Source organism: Littorina saxatilis, linkage group LG16 (assembly GCF_037325665.1).
Source record: "Littorina saxatilis isolate snail1 linkage group LG16, US_GU_Lsax_2.0, whole genome shotgun sequence".
NCBI classification, from domain to species: Eukaryota; Metazoa; Mollusca; class Gastropoda; order Littorinimorpha; family Littorinidae; genus Littorina; species Littorina saxatilis.
The window spans coordinates 36,725,756-36,739,734 of record NC_090260.1 but is presented as its reverse complement, the minus strand read 5'-3'; the positions used below and the strand labels follow the sequence as shown (position 1 = coordinate 36,739,734).

The 13,979-nt window shown below is 41.2% G+C and overlaps 1 protein-coding gene across 1 annotated transcript in view; it reads left to right on the top strand.

The window, feature by feature from the left end:
• LOC138951014 (lysophosphatidic acid phosphatase type 6-like) overlaps positions 1-5,164 on the top strand; it is a 30,873-nt gene extending 25,709 nt beyond the window's left edge. Inside the window, exons 10-11 of the mRNA XM_070322708.1 lie at positions 802-940; positions 4,872-5,164. Of these exons, the coding sequence (XP_070178809.1) occupies positions 802-940; positions 4,872-4,948 (216 nt within the window). The 3' untranslated portion in view covers positions 4,949-5,164. The remainder of the gene's footprint in view (positions 1-801; positions 941-4,871) is intronic.
• The last annotated feature ends 8,815 nt before the right edge of the window (positions 5,165-13,979 follow it).

The following is a 13,979-nucleotide window of genomic DNA, read 5'->3' as shown; positions in this document are numbered from 1 at the left end:
TTAACAAACACGTTTTCATCGCCCCAGAGCCGTTTTGTCTCTAAAAGTCACAAGGCTACAACGAACTGATGTCAATAATTGTCTCCAAAGACAAAAATACACAAACACAAGTGCACATCGCATGATGAGCGAACTCTGAACACCACCGCCGCTGTGTTGACCCAGAACCGCTCCCAACACCATCTGCCACAGAAGCACGTGTTGCTGCCAATACCCTACGTCGCTACTTGCAGGCAAAGTGCAGCGATGTCTGTGACTTGGATATGATCTCCAAATTGGAGTGTACAGTGGAGAAGTGTGCCAGTTCTGAGCAGCGTCAGACAAACATTCTGGACTTTTCAAAACAGCTTAGTACACGTGTCGCGGCAGTGTCAGTGTGTGCAGTGTCTTTTTTGACGCACACGGAAATTGATCAGAATGTACATGTCCATGCTTTTACACGACTTTTTAAATTTTACTTCTAAAATTGTGACAATAAAGTGAACATTTGAACTATGTCTCTCTCTATGGATTATATTATGAAGCTGTTGAAAACATGCAGAGATTGTACTCTCCAAGGAAAGATCGATGGGACGATCATTTGAAGGTGAGTGGGAAAACTTGTCTCAAGGTCATTTAGGGTTGAAAATTCTACAGCGAATTGCTGATATAACAAACTAAAATGTATTTCCCTTGAGATTCGTTGTACTCGAACTCCACTGTAATTTTCTCCGAAATGTTGGAGATCTTAAGTCCACTGTATTATTTCATGGGGTAACAGCTAGATTCTCCTCCAATATTGACAAGATGTTGATGTTGCAGCCGAGGACGATACGAGGGTGTAGCGGACCTGTGTGCCGTCTGTCGGAGTTCCAGGAGAGCATGAAGCCGTACATCATCGCCAGAGGACCGGAGTACGACGAGATCTGTGCCTCGGACATCGTGGAGAAGATTGCTGCCTGTGAGTACTCATCAACTTCTCTCTTGCTTTTGTCTGTGCTGGGATAGGCTGAAGGGTGGGTTCCTAGCTCAGTCGGCAGGGCTGGCTTTTTGATCGATTTGTTGCTATGATCGTAGGATCGAGGCCCAGGTACTGTGAGGGATTTTGTTTTTAGAAGTTTCCAGAGACCACGTTCATTGTAGACTCCAAGCAGACAGAATTGTACTGCACCCTCAATCGCAGGAATGTATGCAAAAAGACTTGTGCGCAAGTTTAAATCCTCCCGAGTTCAGTCAATATTAGTCAATATACAGTCAAACCTGTCTATAATGACTAGCCAAGGGACCTACCAAAAAGTGGTCGTTATAGGCAGGTGGTCACTGTGGAAAGGTGAATCATGCAGAAACAAACAGGTTGGGGGACCTAGAGGGTGGTCTTCATGGGCAGCGGTAAATCATGAGTGAGGAAGAGAGTGTGATTTGTCAAACATTAGCTTTGTGACTGCACTGTGGTGACTTGGTGCTATGTTTCAGATCAAGGTGAGACGCTAGTGACATGTTTTTAATTAAGCGTTGTTGACTATGAATGTAGATGTAAATGCTTGTATAACTGTGTTTTAATTGTAAATGTGTCAAGCGCAAAGAGCATAATTGTAAAGTTATGATGTTGCGCTATATCAGATATGGGACTGGTCCGATTTTTATCGGAATTCCGATATTTTCCTTAGCTCACAGACCATTCTTGAGATCGATGCAAATTCGTTGAGAAAAAAGGGGGGAGGGGGGTGGTGGTATGAACAGTTCAGCTGAAGCTGTCTGCGTCTGAAGTCAGTGCATTCGCACCCCAGCACTCGCGTGAACCCATAGGTGGTGGTATGAACCGTTCAGCTGAAGCTGTCTGCGTCTGAAGTCAGTGCATTCGCACCCCAGCACTCGCGTGAACCCATAGTAGTATCATGGGTCGCGTTTGATTGGCTGTCGATCTCCGACGATTATCGCCGGGGCTTAATTATTCACCGATGGCGGTTTGTGGGTTGTTTTGATTGGCTGCCGATCTCCAAACGCCGAAGGTGAAAAAGGTAGCATCATGGCTTCTGGATTCTGTATTCAGTGTTTTGTCGGCTGTGGAAGCTCTTACGATCGACCACCAAAGTGTGAAAAACTAGTGGAAAGCGGCCAACTGGCTGTCAGAAGAAGTGACTGTCACTATCAACAAGAAAGAAAGGCGCCAGCTCATTGGCGACAGTATCGCCAAGATATCCATTCCCGGTCAGGCAGTGTGCACGTGGTGCGACAACGGCCACTGCTTGGTGAAATACGGACTTGGTGTAGCATCTATGCATGGGGCAAGCTAGGAAAAGATAACTCTCGCTGCAAACCACGCCCACTCAAAAATCCGGTCGGCGATTTGGCTCCGGACCTCAGGGTCAGGTTACGGCAAAGTACGTCGATTTGAGTGGTTGGTTGTGGACGATACTGACCGGTACCACTAGCAGATACATAGGGCTAGAGGTGCATCGACATTTTTTTCGCCAGGTCGCGAGAATTCTATAAAATAAATGCAAACGAACTTTTGTCATTGTTTTCTTTTTGCGAGTGCACCACCGAAATTAGTTGATGAGAACGTAGTCGGGTGTTTCATCTTTCATTAGCAACTGAAAAAATAAGGGGAAAGTTTTGTGTGTGTGTGTGATTGTTATAAATCACACTTTTGTTTAAAATGCTAAAACATATTATTCTTGTGGGTTTTATAGCTTTTTAAAAAGGCATGATCTCATTTTTTGCTATCAGGAGAGGCCCCTAAATGGCCTTTATAATTCTAACATTCATTTTCCGAAGCCCCCCTGAACCCCCTACCGGGGCGTTGCCCCTGGACCCCGGCTCACTTTCCTACTTTTTGAACATTTGCTGGTCTCATGTCTGTATATAAATGCTCATTTATTGTATTATTATTATGTCAGGCAATAGTTTTGTATCGATTGTGACAGTCACTTTGTTGACGTGTCAGGCAATAATATTGTATTGATTGTGACGGTCACTTTGTTGACGTGTCAGGCAATAATGTTGTATTGATTGTGGCGGTCACTTTGTTGACGTGTCAGGCAATAATGTTGTATTGATTGTGACGGTCACTTTGTTGACGTGTCAGGCAATAATGTTGTATTGATTGTGACGGTCACTTTGTTGACGTGTCAGGCAATAATGTTGTATTGATTGTGACGGTCACTTTGTTGACGTGTCAGGCAATAATGTTGTATCGATTGTGACGGTCACTTTGTTGACGTGTCAGGCAATAATGTTGTATCGATTGTGACGGTCACTTTGTTGACGTGTCAGGCAATAATGTTGTATCGATTGTGACGGTCACTTTGTTGACGTGTCAGGCAATAGTTTTGTATCGATTGTGACAGTCACTTTGTTGACGTGTCAGGCAATAATGTTGTATTGATTGTGACGGTCACTTTGTTGACGTGTCTTGTCACATGCATGTTGGCTTCTCTTTGTAGCAATCTGACACTGTTTGGTTTTATAGACATGTTGTTGTTGTTTTTGGTTGGTTCTTTTGGTTGGTTGGTTGGTGTTTTCATTCAGTTTAAGTTGTTGTTTTTGGTTGGTTCTTTGGGTTGGTTGGTTGGTGTTTTCATTTAGTTTAAGTTGTTGTTTTTGGTTGGTTCTTTTGTTTGTTTGGTTGGTGTTTTCATTTAGTTTAAGTTGTTGTTTTTGGTTGGTTCTTTTGGTTGGTTGGTTGGTGTTTTCATTCAGTTTAAGTTGTTGTTTTTGGTTGGTTCTTTTGGTTGGTTGGTTGGTGTTTTCATTCAGTTTAAGTTGTTGTTTTTTTATGTTTTTTTGTGTGTTGCGTTTTTTTTACATTTATGAAATTTGCATTGCCTTGTGTACCTCAATGAAATGGACGATTTTCACAAATGACTCTGTCAGGGTTCCCAAGCCTTGTGGCAGAGTTGCGTCCCGCTAACTGCAGACAAACCAGAAACACATGGTCGGCAAGTTTAAACAACGATCAAAGCGAATAACTCACTCAGATGTGTATGTTATGCAGTGTCAACTTGATATAAATGCCTTTTTCTTTTGAAAATCTGCACATCAAAGGCACAATTCACTTGATTGACTCCAGTGATCACTAACCACGTGTCAGTTTCACACAGCTGCCGTGACCTCAACCTGAAGCAAAACTCATGTGACCTCAGTAGTCAGGCTGCATTGTGGGCTAACACACAGGGCCAGCGGTCCAGCATTGCTGCAACTAATTGTTAACTGGGATGTCTTATATTCCCGAAATAAATGGGGTAATATCAAGTTGACACGGCATAACAAACACATTGGAGTCAGTTATTCATTGCAATCTTTGTTTTAATTGGTCGACCACATGTTTTCATGCACTTCGGGATGTCTGATGTTTTAGCGGGACGTAACCATCTTCCGCTTGTAAATCCTGACGAGTAATTTCCTGAAAACGTCTGTTCAGAACAAAACACTTTCTCTGTGTTGTCATTGATGTCTGCAGTTCATTTGTAATTCTGAAAATTAGAAGTTCAGTGAATGGATTCTGGCACTACAGATACATTTAAAATGACAAGAGTATTCTAAAATGTCTTTCTGGGTTATCTTGTCATATTTGTCCTTTGTGCATCATTGATGAATGTCGACACCCTTCTCTGTTTTGGGTGTGTGTGTGTTTGTGTGTGTGCGTGCAGGTGTGAGTGTGATTGTGAATGTGTGCGTGCGGGTGTGTGTGAGTGTGTGTGCGTGCGGGTGTGTGTGTGTGTGAGTGTGTGTGATGGAGAGCGAGGTCAGACAGAGAGAGAAAGTACGAGTGTCGGAAAATGTGTGCCATGAGCAGGTTTTATTCAAAGATTTAGTTAGCGTTAGCGAGTTTAACAAAACATAATCGGGAGAATGTGTTACAATAACAGTAAACCTTTCATGTGTTTCAGCGCTGGTTCAGCATGAACAGGATGAAGTGGAGACACCGGAAATGAAGGAGATATCGGAAATCCCTGCCGGCATGTAGCGACCTTGACCCTGACCTTGAATGACTTCACTGCTGTCATATCAGTCACCTCAGAAATGCCAGTCAGCCTTCAACTGTACATTGCAGAGGGAAAGTTGCCTCTGTTGTGAACCATGGTTTGCTGCAGGGGATGAAATGATGTCACTATGAAATGATGTCATAATGAAATGATGTCACAATGAAATTATGTCACAATAAAATGATGCCACAATGAAATGATGCCACAATGAAATGATGTCATCAGAGTGTTATGGTGTTTATTGTGAGTAATGAGAGAAGTTGTGTATAGAGAGATGTTATGATATCAATGATGAACATCATAAACAGAAAGAAAAGATGATATTCAGGAGAAGATAAATGTATCTCTGGGAGGTTGCGAGTTTGACCCTGGGTCAGGGCGTTAGCAATTTTCTCCCCCCTTTCCTAACCTAGGTGGTGGGTTCAAGTGCTAGTCTTTCGGATGAGATGAAAAATCGAGGTCCCTTCGTGAACACTACATTGGGGTGTGCACGTTAAAGATCCCACGATTGACAAAAGGGTCTTTCCTGGCAAAATTGTATAGGCCTAGATTAAAAATGTCCACCAAACTACCCGTGTGACTTGGAATAATAGGCCGTGAAAAGTAGGATATGCGCCGAAATGGCTGCGATCTTGCTGGTCGTTGTGAATCCGTGATGTATTGTGTACAAAAATTCCATCTCACACGGCATAAATAGATCCTGCGCCTTGAGTCCGAGTCTGGAGATACGCACGCGATATATAAGACCTTATATAGACATATACTGGCTAACACCTTAAAAGTGGCGGGGGTGACCTTGTATTCTGGTCGTTCTCTTAGCCCAGCTTTTCTGTAGCGTAACAAAGCAATACGGTGTAACTCGTCATATCATTCAGGTGTTTTGAAAGTACATTTTTGATTGTGTGTAAATAATTATTAAACCAAAGTTAAAGGAATTATGGAACTCTGAGAAAAAAATCACGCTGAAAAGTGTCTTTGTAGTTAAATGATACACAAACTGTTGTGAAGAAGCTACCCCCCGCGGGTTAGGGGGAAGAATTTACCCGATGCTCCCCAGCATGTCGTAAGAGGCGACTAACGGATTCTGTTTCTCCTTTTACCCTTGTTAAGTGTTTCTTGTATAGAATATAGTCAATGTTTGTAAAGATTTTAGTCAAGCAGTATGTAAGAAATGTTAAGTCCTTTGTACTGGAAACTTGCATTCTCCCAGTAAGGTCATATATTGTACTACGTTGCAAGCCCCTGGAGCAATTTTTTTATTAGTGCTTTCGTGAACAAGAAACAATAAACAAGTGGCTCTATCCCATCCCCCCCTTTCCTCGTCGCGATATAACCTTGAACGGTTGAAAACGACGTTAAACACCAAACAAAGAAAGAAATAAAGAAAGTGTAGAAGCTTTAAAACTGTGTTTGAAGCTGCAAAGTAAAGCCAGTCTGGACCAAACATAAGCAACAATGTGCTTGGTAATGCCAATTGAAGAGAAACATGGAGATAAAATCGGCACTTGTTCGTAACAGGTGTTTTATTGCAGACTCTTTCAAAACTTCAGTAATCTATATCTTTTGTTTTCAAGAAAAGCAATCGGGAAGGTGAAATTGATTGCAAAATATCAAAAATTTTAAATTCTTTACAAACAGGAGAGTGCAGAGTCTTAGAAAATGCAGATGAGTTTGTTTCATGACATCAGCGTTATGTCGGGTCTGTATGTGACGAATGTAATTGCGGCAGATTTCAAAATGCTTCAAGCACAATGATTCGTTCATCTAAAGATGAAAGTACGGTACACACATGTACTGTTGATTTACATTTAAAAAAAAATCAAGACTTGTATGGAAGAGGACGCTCTTTCATATAAAAACAGCGTTTTTGAGAAAAATGTTTTTCCAATGTTATCCCATCACAGTTACCCAGCATCTGGGATGGTGGCACAGGCATTGCACAAAGTGGTGGCCTGTGAACAACAGAGGTTCATTGGTGTGCAGTTGTATACAACCTTTCCCAGCTACCCGGCATCTCATTCTGATTGCCATGTTCTCTAATGTTAACCCAGCTACCCGGCATCTCATTCTGATTGCCATGTTCTCTAATGTTACTGTTTGGAATGGAATTTTGTTTGAAGGTTGAATGCAATGCGATGTACCTTGTCTGCAGTGCATGCGGTTGTCAGGCCTGATCGACTTTACTGTTCAATGTGTTGTATGCGACCTGTTGCGTTCAACTTTTCTGTGTGGTGTACAGTTGAACCTCTAAAAATGTGAGAAAATCAAAAGGAGGGGGTCTGGAAAAGGAGGGGGTCTTGGTTCTGAAGAGAAAGTCTGAGAAAACAAGGGAGGGAGTTTTAATGTGTGGGGGTTCCACAGTATCTATAGCTTAACCTTGAGCGTGTACAAAGCAATGCCTTATGTAGGAGATGTGCTTGTTCCTTCACGCAACGGGCTGCCTTACCTGCCTGCCTGCCTGCTCTAGTCAAGCAGTATGTAAGAAATGTTAAGTCCTTTGTACTGGAAACTTGCATTCTCCCAGTAAGGTCATATATTGTACTACATTGCAAGCCCCTGGAGCAATTTTTTGATTAGTGCTTTTGTGAACAAGAAACAATTAACAAGTGGCTCTATCCCATCCCCCCCCCCCCCCCCCCCATTTCCCCGTCGCGATATAACCTTGAACGGTTGAAAGGGCGGGGATGTAGCTCAGTCGGTAGCGCGCTGGATTTTTGTATCCAGTTGGCCGCTGTCAGCGTGAGTTCGTCCCCACGTTCGGCGAGAGATTTATTTCTCAGAGTCAACTTTGTGTGCCGACTCTCCTCGGTGTCCGAACACCCCCGTGTGTACACGCAAGCACAAGACCAAATGCGCACGAAAAAGAACCTGTAATCCATGTCAGAGTTCGGTGGGTTATAGAAACACGAAAATACCCAGCATGCTTCCTCCGAAAACGGCGTATGGCTGCCTAAATGGCGGGGTAAAAAACGGTCATACACCTAAAATTCCACTCGTGCAAAAAACACGAGTGTACATGGGAGTTTCAGCCCACGAACGCAGAAGAAGAAGAAGAAGAACGGTTGAAAACGACGTTAAACACCAAATAAAGAAAAGAAAGAACCTGCCTGCTCTCACACAGAACACAACATAATTATGTGCCCTGAATGAGCAACACATTGTCTTGTTATTTGAAACAAACTGAATAATAAAATGTATGTATTTATCTTACTGCCACATTAATTACTCCTAACATATACTACCTCAATACACCTTCTATATATTACTGATGACCTATGGTAATTTGATTTCAGGCAGAAGCAAGAACAAAATGTAATTTTCCAGTCCTTTTTTTGTTTTTTGTTGTTTTGTGGTTGAGATTTTGGCTCACCTGAGCAATCAGGAGTCCTTACTGAGCAATCAGGAGTCCTTACTGAGTAATAAGCAGTGTAAGCACTACGACTGTCGTAGACAAAAAATTAACACTGACATTTTCAAATTTTGTATTACCTCTCGGACATCTCGAAATGGATTGAAGAAATGTATCAATTTCTCAAAGTTTTATGAAGCTAGAGCTTTAAACTTCACACGCTCTCAGGGATTGATGCCCTCCAGACATGACACAAGCTTCATAGACCCTTGGAGTCAAATTTCAAGGACACAGCGGTGTTGTTTTCAGTAAAAATAATGGGAAATTGTCATTTTCTTTGATGCTTTTGAAACCAAAGCTTTTAAACTTTATGCACTCTGTGATAGAGCCTGCTTTGATACAGAATGGGATTCGAGATCTAACACTACACAGGTATGTATGGCCTTTTGGCTTTTGTGCACCTTTACCACATACCGTTTATAGCTGTTCAATGTTATTCGTTTCTCTTTAATTGTCAATGTTTCTGCAATGGAAATTCACATGGATGCTGGTTATTTATGTATTGTTATTGGAGTTTTACATGTACACGTACTTGCTAGTTGCACTTTTTGTTATACATTTGAAGACATTTACTCTTGAATATGAATTGAAAATTATTTGTGAATACTTTCTTAAAACCACGTACACAATAATTTAACGTTGGATTGCATGAACAACAAGGACTTCTCCTTATTCAAATGTTACGGTCTGATAGTTCTAAATTACTTAGCTGTGTACAATTGCAGAGAATGTTAGATACATGTACATCTTCCTGCCGGCATCAGATAACTTGCACGATAAGGCCTTCTATCGCAAATGGTAAAGATTGTCGAGTTTTAAAATTGTTTTTATGATTTGTGTGTTAATTGTTATTGTAAAAGAATGCTGCTCTGTTTGTTTTCAGCCATTAGTCAGAATATTATACCGGTGTTTAGTTTTATAGGAGAACGAATTTTATGATTTTGTGACTTTAGGGATGAGTGGATACAAGTAGACATTACAGTTAGGGCCGAGTGAAAGACAGATCATCACCACGTAAAAAAGCAGCACTCCAGATTTAAAATATGAAAGTTTGACATAGTTCTGACTTGTGTTAACAACTCGGAGATATATAGTGAAACAATTAATATCTACCCCCTACATTCCTGTACTGATGATACCTCACTACAGTAGCCTTTCGTTTCTTGCTAGTGGTACTAATATCGTAAAATTGTAAATTTCATGCTTTGATTTTTTGAATTATTTAGTGGGAACAGTGCCCTTTGTTGTTGTTTCTATTTATGCTCTACCAGGACTCACACATTGTTACAACTTGATTTATGATGATACTTTTGTTTGGGGTCAATATGGACACAAGTAAGGTTATCGTGGGCTTTTTTTCTAGCGCCTGTGTTTGTATGTTTTATTCGGTACCCAGAAACCAAGAGAAAGATGATCTTTTTTTGGCTTCAGATTTCACAAGAATTGGCAGTGAGGGCCAATGAGACACCCTTCATTGCTTTCCCCCCCCCCCCCCCCCCCCCCCCCCCCCCCCCCCCCCCCCCGCGGGTTAGGGGGAAGAATTTACCCGATGCTCCCCAGCATGTTGTAAGAGGCGACTAACGGATTCTGTTTCTCCTTTTACCCTTGTTAAGTGTTTCTTATATAGAATGTAGTCAATGTTTGTAAAGATTTTAGTCAAGCAGTATGTAAGAAATGTTAAGTCCTTTGTACTGGAAACTTGCATTCTCCCAGTAAGGTCATATATTGTACTACGTTGCAAGCCCCTGGAGCAATTTTTTGATTAGTGCTTTTGTGAACAAGAAACAATTGACAAGTGGCTCTATCCCATCTCCCCCCTTTCCCCGTCGCGATATAACCTTCATGGTTGAAAACGACGTTAAACACCAAATAAAGAAAGAAAGATATATATATTTCTTTTTAATGTATTTTCAATTTTTCCAACTTTCATCGGTGTGCATGTAAGCCATTGTTTAAACCATCACAGATGATGCTTTACAACATAGGTATCCTACACTTCAACAATTATCATCACCCAATTCGATTTGTTGGTAGTCATTACATTTTGGATGTATGTGGTGCATGAGTAACTTAAATAGCAGTTATAACTTTCTTGTTGTGTTGACGGATTTAGAATTGGTGCAACATTAATTGTGGCGAATGGGATGATCTTGAAGCATTGTTTGAAGGCAGTTTTGAAGAAAATAAGTAAACTGGGGGACCTAATTCATGATTTTATCGTGTGTGTGTGTGTGAGTGTGTGTGTGTGTGTGTGTGTGCATGTGTGTGTGTGTGAGTGTGTGAGTGTGTGTGTGTGTGTGTGTGTTTGTGTGTGTGTGTGTGTGTGTGTGCATGCGTCCGTGTGTGTGTTGTCTTTTTAGACACAAGACTGAAATGCCCAGTTACCATTGTGAGTTTGGTCCTCGAAGAAAACTTGCACTAGCTTTTGGCATTCCAGACTCTTCTATGTCACATTCCACGTACACCCGCACGCATACACAGTCAGACAGACACACGCACACTTATTACAGCAATTGCAATACCGCACACAACACAGACAACCCACACGTATGCACACACACACACACTGAGACAAAACCATACAGAATCTAAAATAAGATCTGTCAAACACACATACACAAAAACCGCACATTCACAAACACATTCACACAAAGACGCTCACTCATACACACAGACTCACACACACACACGCACAAACACACACACGCACAAACACACACACACACACACACAAATGGCTCCCCGAAGAGGGGCAATTGATATTTTAGATGGTAGTTTTTTTGTCGCATTTAGATCAAAAAACACTATTTTACCGAATCGGTTTGGCTAACGAGAATGTGTAAATGATTGATATGTCAAGTGTTTCGCGGTTTGCGTCAGTTTTTTTTTCTCAGGAGCATGCCAGTAAAATCAAGATATTGGATATTACCTTGGGGAATTACTATGACTCGTGTCAGATCATGGTTCCACCTTTACTTTCTCAATGTGAACATGTAGTCAGGTTTTGACTTAATGATTGCAGATAGACTGGCTAGTGAGAAGAGGGTAATGGTGTGTGTGTGTGTGTGTGTTTTGTGTGACAGTGCGGGGCTGCCCACACAGTGCGTCCTTGCGTCCTGTATGCACTAGAAGCCGACACAACACACCAGAAATTCACGAAGGTGTGTGGTTTTGTTGTGGTTGTTGTTGCAGTGGCTTTGTTCACACAAGAATGAATATTCAGTTGTACTTGAACACACACACACACACACACACACACACACACACACACACACACACACACACACACACACACACCGGGCCTATAGAGGCACACAACGTTCATACACACAGGAACACACACACACACACACACACACATACACACACACACACATACACACACACACACACACACACGCGCACACACACACACACATACACACACACACACACACACACACACACACACACACACACACACACACACACACACACACACACAGTAACAAACAATCATACAGACCAGTATACTGTTTATTCTTACAGAGAGGAAAAAAGTTTGATACCACAAGAAGACAAAGTGTTATCTGACTTTTACCTGACAAGTCTTCCACATCTTTATGGTATTTTAACGTTTTTAAACAAAAGTGCAAAACTTATACATTAAATCAGGGACCTATATAATAGGTCTATGATTAAATGGGCTCAGCACTGTTCGGCCAAGCCTTGGGGTTGATTTTCAACATTACCTTTTTCGGAATCTTTCTGTCAGGGGTAAGCCATGATGTTGTTCCCCAAAACATGAAACAAGAATTGCGGAATGGAATGAACTCTATTTAAAAAATCATTACTTTTCAACACAAATCTGCTTGAGTGGTGGGCAAAGTTTTATTTTTATTTTTGATCTCTGCCGAGAATCTTGAATCATTTGCAGGATCTTCAATTGAATTTGAGACACTGAACTTGAAAACAAACAGTCTTACTTTTTCTAAGAATATTGAGAAAGTAAAATTGAAACAACAGGTCTTGCTTTTCTCAGAGTATTGGGACCACAGAGATATAGAATAGAGCCACCAAGCGCCGCAACACGTGCAGCAACCGAGACCCGCGCGCCGGCCATCGCGGTGTGCCCATTCTTTCGCTGGCACACCCTGCTTTCGCTCTGTCCGGTCTTTGTTTTTGAGAACTACAATCTCAATACCACCTTGTTTAAACCTTATAATTATGTTGAAAAAAGCAAAGTTGTAGAATAATGATGCGTGTGTCTGTATGCTGCTTAATTTTGCTTTTTTAAAATTTATTATTATTGAAAATATTAACCTGTTGATTTTGCAGAGAAAAAGAGAGAGAGGAGAGAGAAAGGGGGAGAGAGAGAGAGAGAGAGAGAGAGAGAGAGAGAGAGAGAGAGAGAGAGAGAAAGAGAGAGAGAGAGAGAGAGAGAGGGGGGGGGGGCAAACAGAGAGGCAGACAAGAGAGAGAGAGAGAGAGAGAGACAGAGAAAAAGACGGATTGCATAACGGACCGACAAACAGCTCGGAGAGGCAGGCAAGACGGAGAGAGAGAGAGAGAGAGAGAGAGAGAGAAAGAGAGAGAGTGAGAATAAGAGAGAGAGAATGAGAGCGAGAGAGAGAGAACGAGAGCGAGAGAGAGAGAGAGAGAGAGAGAGAGAGAGAGAGAGAGAGAGAGAGAGAGATCAAATCAAATCAAATCAAATCAAATCAAATTTTATTTTTCGAGGGTTGTGGCATAAGCAATACAACGAGCTTTTTTTCAACCAGCCCTCGCCCAGAGAGGGGACTAATCTAATCACATATTTACACGGATATTAACGTAGAAAAAAAAGATAGAAAAAACAACAACATATGAATATTTACACATTACATATTATACACAAATATAAAGCGTCGTACACGTAACGTAGTGAAAACAATGCTAAATACACATGCATGAGTAAATGTGTTATTAAAGCTTTGAGTGTTTTTGTGTGGATATAATGAACACTGATGCTTTGGACAAATGAAAATATAACTAAACGAAGTCTTCCATCACTGTGATTTTTCGTAATTTAACATTAAATACAATGAAAGGTGTTTTTTGAAAGTATTGAGACTCATTGGGACTCTCACAAATTCCGGGAGAGAATTCCACAGGACGCTACCAGAATAGGCTAAGCTTGACTTGAAGAGATCTATCCTTGGAATTGGGACGTTAAACTTTCGGTTTGGTTTGACTTTAAAGTTTGCGACGAAAGTTCGTGGTGCACGGCCGGAAAGTATTTTGTGAAGGAGCACGCCTTCATTTAATTCAAATCTTTCTTTTAATGGGAGAATCTTAAGTTTCTTATAATCATCAAATACAAGACTGGATTGTTTCAGTAAAATTAGTTTCAGCGCTCGCCTATGTAAACTAAACAATGGTTTTAAAATATTAGCACTGGCAGAGTCCCAGATGGTTGAGCAATAATCTGTGATGGTTTGTATATATGCGTTAAAGTATAATAACCTTGAGTGCTGATCAAGAAAGTGTTTAATTCTATTTAACTGATATATTTTTCTCGACATTGTTTTACATACCGACCGAACATGATGGGCCCAAGACAAATTATTATCGATATTTACTCC